The sequence below is a fragment of the Lissotriton vulgaris genome, chromosome 4_1 (genome assembly GCF_964263255.1).
Source record: "Lissotriton vulgaris chromosome 4_1, aLisVul1.2, whole genome shotgun sequence".
In the NCBI taxonomy this organism is placed as follows: domain Eukaryota; kingdom Metazoa; phylum Chordata; class Amphibia; order Caudata; family Salamandridae; genus Lissotriton; species Lissotriton vulgaris.
The window spans coordinates 1739835559-1739848094 of record NC_141691.1 but is presented as its reverse complement, the minus strand read 5'-3'; the positions used below and the strand labels follow the sequence as shown (position 1 = coordinate 1739848094).

At 45.6% G+C, this 12536-nt stretch overlaps 1 protein-coding gene across 2 annotated transcripts in view; it reads right to left on the bottom strand.

The window, feature by feature from the left end:
* Positions 1 to 12536, bottom strand: part of MATN2 (matrilin 2) — a 565117-nt gene that overhangs the window by 174068 nt on the left and 378513 nt on the right. For both annotated transcript variants that reach the window (XM_086966035.1, XM_086966037.1), the window contains exon 9: positions 4217 to 4339. In XM_086966035.1, coding sequence (XP_086822161.1) covers positions 4217 to 4339 — 123 coding nt within the window. The remainder of the gene's footprint in view (positions 1 to 4216; positions 4340 to 12536) is intronic.

Here is a 12536-nt window from a genome sequence, read left to right as displayed (position 1 = left end):
GCATCGCTGAGGGCAAACTAAAGTGGCTTGTTCACCATTGTATCAGGGGAGGAGGAGATGGAAGACTGGTGCTCCTACTTTCTCACATGTTGCCTGATGGACCTGCATCCGTTGCGTCAAAAGAACTGGGCTATCTGTTGCATCACTGGTTGAGAAAGCTGTCTCTATCTATACACCAGACCTCTGGAGTAGCCTCCAAATTTCCAAAACTCTTCAGAGAATTGTTTGGCACAGGCGTATAGACCCAAGGAATTTGCTGAACCTCTACAGCCTTTAAAGCATTCCAAATGACTTTCCTCCTTCTCCTTGAAGAAGTGAGACCCATCAAAGGCCACGTACATCAGTGAAACTTGGAAATCTCTGGAGAAATCAGTAAGAACTGAGTGGGCCTCGTCTAGTCACATTGATGAAGCACCACACTTGTACAAACTAATCTGTGCAATCCATGGTACCCAAACATGCTGGGATAACATATTTGTTCGAAGTCCAGCCCATCATGTATCCTCTAGGCTAAAGAGGCTCTAAGGTCTTCCAAACGGCCAGCAAGATTTCACTGGCCATGCCTCAAAGGGCACTGGTATATCAACCCTATAGGCACTGCATTTACAAATTGCAATGCTATACTGGCTGAAGGAAACATATGCTTGCAAAGGAGCCATTTGTTTTAGATTCTCAATCTGGGAGAGTGGTAGGAAATTAATTAGGATTCTCTTTACTGGTCAAGATATGTATAGTAAAGCGTTCTGGCATAGGGTGCATGGTGAGAAATTACGGCTCACCTGGCACCGGTCAATGATGTTTAGTCACATTTCTGTTCACAGGTGGGCTAGAACATGCTTTAGTATATCAGGTACAATTCTTTACATCCAACTCATTGTTCTGGTACAGCACAGATCACCACCTGGTCTAATTGATCTCCATCTATTTTCACAGATGACTCCATGACTTTGCTCTGATGACCCTTGTAACCGCTTAAGGGTCAAAACATTGTGAACATAATAAAGGCAAACCAACATAGGAATCTTTATCTATTGTACTTAAAACTATAAGTGGTTGCTTGTTAGCAACAAGCCAGCCCCTTTGTAATTGCATTACGTTGTTGAGTGTTTCATTTTGTATAATTTTGTGTTGGGTGTCACACTGGGGACACATTACACCAATTGATGTTTTTGTATGTGTGCTTTCGGCTCGTCACTGATCTTGAATGGACAACTGAGGATATTAAATTGCTCTTTTTATTTTATAATGGTTTTCTGTTTATTTATTGTCACACAAGCATTGATTGCTTGAGATAATTTGACCTCCTAACATAAAATTGAGCGTGAATGATACATATTACAACCTTTGTTGCATATTATTGGATACCCAGGTTTTCATGGGTGTAAGGGTTGCTCTTGTAGCCTTGTAGCTTAGCATGCCAAGTAGCCATCAGAATATCTGTGAGAGCATCATTAAATGGAAGTGAAGTCTCGAAAGTTGCTTGCCCAGGCAGCAGAATTTTTCTTGAAACATTTATTTTATTCAAAATGGAGGGCAGCTGTAACTCTGGCACCTCGGCCTGCCGCCTAACCACCACTGCAAATGAGGCACTCTTATATGTTTGAGACCCATGTGGTGAGTCAAGCACTGTCTCAAGGGAGGTGTCAAGCCCACTGGCGTTTGTAAATCCATGTTTCAGGCATCATCAACATAATGAGGTTAGAGCAAGTAAGCGGGTAGCATCGACCCCAGCATCGGAGTGACCAGAACCTGTGTAGATCGTATAGCCGAGTAGAAGTCTGCACCAGAGTAAGTATGGAGCCAGTAATGGGTCTTAAAGGGGCAGACAACACCAGGGTGGGACTCACCGGCAGTAACCTGGCTAGAAGTCTCTTTACTTCCATGGGAGCTGAAAGCACCCTAGAAGGAGCTGGAACATACTCAGATTGCAGCATGACATCTTTGAAGGCTTCAACTTGTTGCGTGGTCGAAGATGTCCCAGAAAACTCAGGCGCATCAAGACCAGCTGATGAACCAACTCTGTGACCGACGACCTCAACGGTGTGCAACTCACACCTGGACGCCCTCGTCTACAACTGATGCACAGCCTGAATTCCTTGTCTAACGGCTTAAAGCATGTATGCATACTAGTCATTGTATACTAGTGTATATGCCTCAGTTCTGCATGTAGCCTAAACAATGGTGAGACCACGGTTTATGTAGACAGTGGTTAGAAAATACCTCTCGATCCAAAGGGACACAACAGCTAAACTTATGAAGTAGAGCGATTTTGTAAGATTAGGGTTTATTGGTTGGAGCAAATCTGAAGAAGGAAAAGATTAATTGGAAAGCTTAACCTTTGTAGCATCTTTAAAACCAAACGTTTCTTCGTTAGCTGCTCTTAAAATAAATATATTTTTGTGATAGCGCCTTGATTCTCGGGTAAAAGCCTGTGTTAAATATCTACAAGGTTTTACATGCAGTTGCTTTTTCCAAAAGTTATATTTCTTTTATTTGTGTACTTGGCACACATGTTCATGCCTATAAAACTGAAAATGATTGTGTTTCTTTCCTGCTAGTCATGGCTGCCTGCCAACAAAAATAGTAAAACTATGACATCTTGAATTCTTGATGGTAGAGTGATGAAAGTAACATGCACGGCACACCCACTGCATTCCATTAGATAAACAGACAAAGGTTCCTGGCCCTTTTCAAGTAGCGTGCCCCTAGTAAGACAGTATTATAATAACACCATCAACCACAAGGTCATCCATAGGTGGCCAGGTCATTCAGCCTGGTATCTTTCAGGAGGTTAGCATCCAAATATCACTTGGGTTACCAAGATTTTTGCTTCCCATAGGAAACTCATACCGTATATTCCAAATGGGAGCACCCTTGTTTAATACCAAAAATGGATCAGGCATCATAAACTGCACAAACCGAGTCTTGCCCGTTGCCGCTAATTTGATAGGCCCTCTTGTATCCGTTAGAATGTTCCTTGAGATTGTTGTGGGGAGTTACATAATCTTCGTTACTTATTGAGGCAGGCATATGTTCTTTATTGTTCCTATCACACTTGCAGCTTCAAAATCTCTTAGCAGTGTACATGAGGTAACACCACTAATGTACACTAAGCTCTTTAACCATGACTGCCTTCATCAAGGGGGGAGAAGCTTGGTTTATTTCACTGGTGGCCTTGCCTGCTAGGCACGCTGAGGCCTTGATCCCGTGCTCATTGAGCTAGTACGGCTCCTATCCCTCGATATAGCGACAGAGTGGCGTACAAGTGAGATATCCATCTGGTCGTGGCCGCAGAAGTTATTCGTTGCATTAGCGGGAGGAGCTGGATAAGATTGTCTCCCAGATTGTGTTGCGTAATCTCCTGAAGATAAATATGTCCAAGGTGGTGGGGTTCCCATGGGTCTGGAAATGTTGCTGTGTGAGGAACTGCCCTGCCACGTATAAGTGGTCTAGTCCAGATAGGGCCATCTTGCATAAAGATGTGTGCACCGTATTGCGGGGAAGTAGGGGAAGAGAGCTCCTACTCTCCGACACACCATGTGCCACGCTCAGCTTGTCATAGCAACCGTTCTCACCTCCCTGTGGGGCCTTGGCTGCCTACTGGGCAGTACTGACATTAGGGGTATGCCCAAGGTCTGTTCGTGCCCCAGCTTCAGATAGGGAAGGTATGCATTTGGATGATACAAATATGTCACATAGTGAAGTATAATTTGAAATCCAGAATTTCAAAACCTCCCTGCTCACACACCCTTGTTAGTGTGTCCCAACAAATTCGAGTGACCTCACCAGCCCAGAGGACGTTGACCAGAAGGACTTAAGTGTATGAAAAAATTGTTGATAAGAGGGCTGGGGATAATTGGAAATAAGGAAAGGAACTTAGGCAGAACAACTATTTAAAGCAGAGCCACTGGACAGCGGGGACAATGAAAGCTTAGCCCACGCGGCTAGTTAACGCTGTATCTATGGCCGGACAATAAGTTAGATGGATTGTGAATGCCACCTCCCTGTGTAAGACGATCACTAGGTTCTTCACAGAGTGTGCGTCCCATCGAAATAGGCATTCCATTGGACACTATCTCGTATCATCAGTAAGTGGAAAAAAAGAACAAACCTTAATGTAATAAAAAATAATGCTATAATTGTTGAACGAATACAAACTTTTTATAACGGCTAAGACAATGTTTATGTTAGCTGATGCCATGAAGAAATAACTTACTGCTGCAGGTCTTCAGATCCTCATTGATGACAAAGCCTTCAGAGCACTGACAAATGTAGGACTCGGGGCTGTTCAGGCACAGTTGCTCACAGCCATGATTGGTTTCCGCACAGTGGTCCACCTCTTCATTCAACCATTCATTCAGGAATGCAATCCAGGAATTGTCAAAGAAAAAGAAAGAAGATGTTTCAGAACACTTCCCAATGTGCACTTCATGAAGACAAAATAGTCTACAAAGCATCAATGACATTCGCCACTCAAGAATGAACCAAGCAGTGTACACGGGAAACATAGTTTACAACACGGGGATTACATCTTGATGCCATTACATCACGTTTTTTACAACGCAAGTCGTTACAACAACTTGCGCTGGATGGCGCTCTATGACAAGGAATAGTATAATTTACTATCCAACACCTTCCCTACTATACATAGACTAGAGTTGGAAAAGCAAATTATACTACTCCTAAGTCCAGCGCCCTCCAACGCAAGTCGTTGTAACAACTTGCGTTGTAAAAACCGCGATGTAATGTACCGCGATGTAACTGTATGCGTTGTAATGTCATACATCTGGGTACACTTGTGCTGATCTCACAAGGACAGGGCTGGCCTGGCCACTACCTCTTACAGTTCAGCCAAGTTCTTCTTTCTGAGAGTGAGAAGATGATTTCCATATTCAGATCACAGCAATAGTTCAACACCAATAAATAACAAGTTCTAGAGAAAGAAGGTCCATGAAGCTGTCCTGCTTGAACTATATACTGAGATGGAAAAATTAGTCTAAAATAGTGTTAAAAACTTCAGAGTAGTGTATACTCCCTCTGCTACACCATGTGTTGGAGAGGCGCGATGGAAGATCGTGCGAGGGTTGATTATAACTCAGGCTAGTCACACAAAAAAGGAAAGAAGGGAACAAGTAGCTATTTTGACAAAAAATATGAATCTTGCTCACAAAAGATGTGCAGAACACGAGGTAACAAGAACCTAATATTGCCTAAAATAAAGGACATGTTAAAAATGGAGCTAAACTCCAGTTGAGAGCCCTAAGCACTTTGGTATCCAGTCTTATTATGAATATGAGAATTACTCGCCGTTGTCATTGATAAATATTGAAATGACCTCTTTAGTGAAGATCTATTTTAGGAGGCTGTCTCCTCCTCCACTTTCCATCCCCTGCAGCTCAGGCTCCCCCCTCTACTTGGTAGTGTAACCTTTGTCTGTTCACCCTTCTGATGTTTTGTAACTAGGTTTACCACTATATAAAACCCAGTGGCAGCCCCTCCATTAGGATGAAGGCGCGTCGCCCACCCTGGCACCACCCTCAAATAAAACGATAATAAACCGTGAATTAAACCTGTTTTATTGTAATACCCCAGGACCCAACCCAGGACTCTGACAAATCTTGGGGGTGGTCCAGGGGATGACACTGCTGGTGGGAGAGCGGTGAGCTCTCCCTTCACTGTGCAGGACGGTTTGGCCAGCCGTCTCAGGCCGGCCAAACAGTCCTGCGCAGTGAAGCTCTCTCCAGCCCCAGCTGCGTTGCTGGGGCTGGAGAGAGCACGCACCGGCTCCCAATCTGCCTGGGAGCACAAGTTGCCAGCGGTCAGGCCAATCCTGACGCTGCTTTCATGCAGCGTCAGGATTGGCTGCAGTGCAGTCTGGGAGCCTGATCCCAGAACTAGGAAGAGCACGATGCTGCAGGCAGCATTAGCATTCTGGCAAGTCATCTTTATTTTTTATGGGGTTTTTTGTTCCCCGAAACCCCCAACCCCCTCTTTCCCACCTCCCTCCTCTGGCCCTCCTCGCCACTAAGGCAGGGGACGGACCATTACTGATAAAACCACATGCCAACATACATGCAATAGACTGGCCCAGGTGATTGCCAGGTGTATATATCCCAGGCAGACTGATATGCCATGAATCTAAGAAGCTGTGACAAAAATTCTGAAGCTATGACAGCTGTTCTCTCAATCGGTGCTGTGAATGTACTCTAAAGATTGATATGGAGTTATCTTGAATGTGGATTAGAAATTATTCAGAATATTCAAAATGTTTTACTTGGAAACTTGTACAAAGATCTAGACCAATGGTGCTGTCTCAGACCATCCCACCCTTATAGGCTCGATAGTTATTCACCAGCAATGTCCTTCTGTGGTCTCCTCCTACCTTTCCAACCATTACCAGTATGTTCACGCGGGCACCACCAGGAACAAAAGATCCTGATCAGCGAATGAGTCCCTGGACCTTCTGTCCCCTGATAAAACAGGGTCAAGAGAGGACAACTTGGATTCCTCAAAGTCTTGTATTGGATATTAAGGAGGATCCCTTCTCTCCCCATTAGCTCTGATGCTCTTGACCATGAAATGACACCAGACCACCTACTTTATCATTTATAGAATATGCTATTCAATCGAACTGCTCACACCTTGTAGGTGACATAGTGTGTGTTGGGCAAATAACGATTTGGGGCGGTTCCCTACATGAATGAAATATTATGTATAATATATGTCAGATCACAATAATATAAAACACAATCTACAAACTATCTAAGGGTTACCTTCAGTTTCAGCACTTATGTGCAAACACGTTATTGTTCTTTCTTCAGGTCAACAATAAAAACGAATTTACTGAGGTACACTGATTAGTACTCAAAGGACATATTCTTCGAACCGTGCATATTTGGATATTTCCCTATGGGCTCGCTGTAGATCAAAACAAGCATTGGCAAAGGCAATTAGCCAAGCTTTCATCAAATATATCTTACACACACACACACACACACACACACACACACACACACACACACACACACACAGACACACACACACACACATAACTGTTAAAACACAAGATTCACACACGAACACGCAAGAACATCTTGGTGATGGTGTTAATGAGGGTGATAGTAGTGGTGATGCTGGTACTAGTGGTGATAGTGGCAGCCATAGGGATATTAGTAGTGGTGGTAATGGTAGTGGCATTAGTGGAGATAGTGGTGGTAGTAGTGTTGATAGTGGCTGTCGCTGTAGCAGTGACCACAGATATGATTGTACTAGTGCAGGCGGCAGTCGTAATGGTGATGATGGCAGTAGCTGTGACAGTGCTAATGATGGTATTACGTGTAATGGTAGTACTGCTAGCAGTGGTTATAAAGATGGTACTGTTGAGGTTGACTCTGATGTGGTAATTGTGGTGGTGGTACTGGTAGAGGAAATGGTGGTGCTAGTGGTGGTGATTGTGGTATTGTGATAGTGGTGGGTGTAATGGTGGTAATGCTGGTAATGAGTGTGCTGGTGGTAATGGTGGAGGTGGTAAAGGTAATGGTGGTCGCTATGTGTGTAGTGGTAGTGGGAATGGTGCTGATGGGGCAATGATGGTGATGGTAATGGTAGTAGAAATGAAGTTGTGGTAGTAGTGGTGGCTATGTTAGTCATAATGGTGGTAGTGGTAATAATCAGGGGTAATGGTCGTTCTAATGTTGGTAGTGATGTGGTAATGGTGCTGGTGGTAATGGTAGCAATGGCAGTAATGGTGGTAAAAGCGGTGACAGTAGTGGTGATGGTAATAGTAGTGGCAGAAATAATGGTATTGGTAATTGTAGCGGGAGTGGTTATGGTGGTGGTACCAGCTATAATTTGTTTTGTAGTTTTCTTGACATTTGTTTTACTAAAAAAGATCTTATGTAGCCATACAATTGCAAATAAATTAGATATGGTGTCAACTTTTCTTAAACTGGGATTCTAATGAGCATTCTTGCTACTTAATTGCCAGTCAATTGATTTTTTTTTTACTGCAATGTTGTTCTTGATAGATAAATAAGAGCGGCAACACCATATGGCTTCAGATTGTGACAAATCTGTCTCAATTGCTGCAACTAAGGCATTTTTTTCACTCTTTAACATGAATATGCAATGCTGCTATGTATTTTGTTGCAAATATTCTCCTTTAAACTTGTGAAATGTGTAATAATACATACAAAATAATTACCAGTGCTTTAAATTGAGATGAAATAGTGACATTTTGCCCATTTTTAGGTATCGCCTGCACAGCCCTAGCCGGTAGGTTAGGTACCCCGACTCACTGCCCCATGTTGTATGCTATGGTGGGTGGAAGCAAAATGTGAATGACAATTGAGCAGACCACTAGATGAAGAGGGATGGAGCTCCTATATGTGTGTTTATAAGTATCCATCATTTCATCTTTTTTTATTTTTAGAAAACATGTGACTGATGACGCAGCGAAAGTTACCTTTAGGTCAACCCTAAAAAGGTTATATTTCTCTAGGCCAGACTTGAAAAGGTTATATTTAAAAATGTGTTGGTACAGCCACATTTACAAAGAGCACTTTTGTAATTTGGTACCTCCAAATGTTCAAGTCTTTAACCCTCCAGGGTCTGCAATCCGTTGAATATGAAGGCATTTCAGTTTATACGGGACATGGCTGGAAAATTTGGGGAATAGCTGTCTGTACCACTGTTTATTTCAGTTCTTTCAGCACCATGCCTTTGACCATCTAAAAGCATTGACATCCGCAGAAATTACTAGGAATTGAGGGGTATTACTGTCAAGTCACCATTCCTCAAGGTCCAGATCTCTGGCCCTCACACAATTTACAAACGGCAACATGACTGCTACTGAGACCCTTACACTTACTGTCCCCCACTTGCCTTTAGCTTGGTTTTATCATTCCAGGGCTTTTATTATGAGGGGTGTTCCAGCAAAACTTTGCCAAGTGCAGCGTAGCGAAATTTATTCTCACGTGTGGCCTGCCAACGTTAAGTTGGCGAGCATGAGCGAAAATGTACATCCCTTAGGAGGATTTTCAGCGGTGACATTTTCTCAACGCGGGCAGTCACAGCAGATCGTGACCGCTGAGTTGAGAAAGCTGCTGCTCGAACAGAAAATCTACTCGAGCAGAAGAAAGGAGCAGCGCCCTCTGGCATGCGCTTGGTGCAGTCTGCGCTGATTTTACAGCACAGAACAAGCTCCCATCTCTAAGAAACAGCACGAGCAGCGTGACGTGACAAATTCTGCCTGATAGCAGAACTCCGCCAAGTTTTTATGGATGCATGTAAAACTCCACGAGCTCCCCCCACCCCTAGGTATTATGCTGTGTTTGGAAGCAGAGGCCAGCCATTTTAAGTAAATGAAGGTCCATCATCAAATAACTTTATTTTCGATCACAGAAATCTTACAAGGTGCGAAGTGCGACACAAATATAAAATGGTACAGGCAATAAAAATCATTTTACGAAGTGCAAAACGGGACAATAGTTAAAACAATAGAAAATTCATAAGTCATTGTTCAGGAAGTGAGCCAGAATCATATGTATACAGTTCATAACAGTTAATAAAAAAACTGCTCATATAATACATTTCAAATGTTTGATCCATAGTGCATGCCAGAATCTGGCCAGACCAAAAACTACCACCCTGCGAGTGTCAATGGCTAGAGTTCTAAAAACCTCTAGGTAATGGTCAGTGTGAGAAGTTGGCCCGATATGCAGCGCTCGCTATTCTAGCGACCACTATGTATCGTTCCAAACGACCCTTATGGTGATTGGTTGTAAGTCAACCTTAGACCAGCTATCCTAGTAGCGTGGATACGAGCAGTCTTCGGGCTAAACTCTAGAGGGCGTGTTAAGCCAGCTGTAATACCATCGCATACCCCTTGAACACCAAGTGAAAGGACACCACACAAGTGTTATGAAAATAAACAGTATATTTATTAGAATCACAACAGCCCTGTACTCTTTATGAGGACAGGGTACTAAGCACAGAACCAAAGCTCTTAAAAAATACTTCAAGTGCACAATTAAAACAAGTGCCCGGGGGCACGGAAAGTTTAGTGGTCTCGGGCGGACCCGATAAGGCAAGTCGGAAGCGAGGGACTCGGGACCCTAGAGTAAGGAGGCTATGCAAGCACCGAAATGCCGAAGTTACCTAGCCACGAGGGCTGCGGCTGCACAAGTCTTACAGGCGTCGGGGGTCTTCGCTGACGAGCCAGGAGCCGGAAGAAAAGGAGTTGCTGGCCGGCGACCAGTGATGAATAGTTCGTAGAGATCCAAGCCTGGATCAGTGATCGTTGATACCTGAAAGCAGAGGGGACCAAGTTCGTACTACTAGCTAGTAGTCAGAGGGTACCAGGAAGGCACCGGATGGCCGTCACCTCGACTAGGTGAGTGGGCGACGCTAGGCTCGGCAGTCTCACGGACCAGGAGGCGTTGTCGGCGACCAGGATGGAGGTGCAAGCTGTCCCACGAAGGTTAATGCTGTCGGCGTCGCTGGGCCCAGGATTGGGGCAACAAGCCTTGGCAGATTTCAGGGCCACGTGGTGGGCCTAAAATGGCGTCTTGAGTGGACCAGGAGGGTCCGGGGTGCTTCTCTTGGAAAAGGGAGCAAGGGCCGATCTGGAGCAACCAGACCAGCAGCGTTGGTTGTCGGATGTCATCAAAGAAGGGCACAAGCCAGCGGGTAGTGACCAGACAACGTGCTGAGCAGCGAGCAGAAGGGCCCCACGCAGATCGTGGAGATGCTGGGAGACTGCACTTCGGTGCTGGAGCTACTCAGGGTCGGGGCTTCTCGGACCCCAGAGCACTCACCAGAGAATTGCTTCGATGGTCGTGCTGATTAAGAAAGCGTGCAGGTTTTGATGATGGCCGGTCCCTCGAGGTCTCGTCGCACCCACAGATCTCAGCTGAGCTGACGACGTGGGTAGAGGTAAGAGGTGCCAGGGAAGCCGGTTCTCGTCGAGCTGGGCCGTCGGATCCCTGAGGAAGGACTTGCAGCAAACTGCAGAGTTCTTAGATGGGGCCTGCGGATGCAGGGTGACTACTCCTTAGCCACAAGGGAGAAATCTTGAGAAGAGTCTCGAAGTCCTTTCGTAGAAAGTATTCTTGATTCAAAGATGATCTAATTTTGAAGGGTCCCCGCTCCGGCCTTTATCCTAAAGAAAGGGGCGGGTACATGACTAGGTCCTGCCCTAAGGGTGGGACCAGGAAGGGAGTAGTTACACCCCTCTCCCCCTGCTGGACTTGCCCCAGGTCAGGGGCTGCGCCCCTGGAACTGGTTCTAGCCGGCAGATGCGTAGTGAGCACCGGGGTGCCACTCCGCAGTCACCTTCTAGCAAAGCCCTACCTACCCAGAATACACAAACTCTGTCTGGGACGGTGCGAACACCGCCCTTGACAGGAAACCCTTTGTCCAAGCTCTCCTCGCTGGAAGGGCTCCCAGCAGCAGGAGGTCAGACTTGTGTCTGTGGTGGCAGCGTCCATTTTGTGGAGCTGAGGCTTCAGTTAACTTTAACCGGGGTTCACAGTTACGTACATGTCGTGTCCCTCTAGAAGGGCGGAATGCTAACCTCGTCGCCAGAATTGGTGAGGGGGCAGCATCCCGATTCGTATGACACCTTACTCGACATGTCTTGATAACGCGATACCGAAGTTACCAATATGATAACCGTTATCATGGAACAGCCATTGGGTCTTGGTTCCGCAAGCTGCAACCGGGCTCAGGTCGTGCCAGAGCCCAATTCACACGGTTCCATGCACTCTGCCTTCAGGATTGTCAAGGCCTAACATAGGAGTGACTGAGAGGAACTCGGGTGTCCATTTTAAGGTTAGGTATAGGGATACTACACCTACAGCAACGGGCGAGTACGCCACGTGGCCCCAGCTGTCGTGCAGCCAGTTGTGTCAGATTTAGATGGCCAGCCAGGGGTGGCATAATACATGCTTCAGCCCCTGGTAGGCCCTGGGTACACCGAGGCCCTGAGTTACAGGGTCTGACAGGGTGGCCCAGTTCCAATTGGGTAATGCACCTAAGGTACACACATCAATTTAGCGAGAGAACAGCTAGGCTGTGGGTCTGATTGGCAGGCCCACAGCCCGAGAAAGTCGTAAACCAGTGAAACAAAAGCAAAAAGTCCGGGTGATCATAGGATTGCAGACCCTACTCTCCTACATGACCCCCCCCAAACGTTGGGACAATAAGCTAACCTTGACCAGGTGAGTCTTCTTGTTCTAAGTGGAAATACCTGGAGAGCCCATCTGCATTGCCATGATCAGTGCCAGGTCTATGCTCCACTGTGAAGTCCATCCCCTGTAGCGAAATGGACCACCTAAGCAGTTTGGGGTTCTCACCCTTCATCTGATTTAGCCATAGGAGGGGCTTATGGTCGGTCTGAATCTTAAAATGAGTGCCAAACAAGTATGGCCTCAGTTTCTTCAGGGCCCACACCACAGTGAAGGCCTCCCTCTCTATAGCTGACCAATTTTTCTCTCTGGGGGTCAGCCGTCTGCTTATAAAAGCAATGGGCTGGT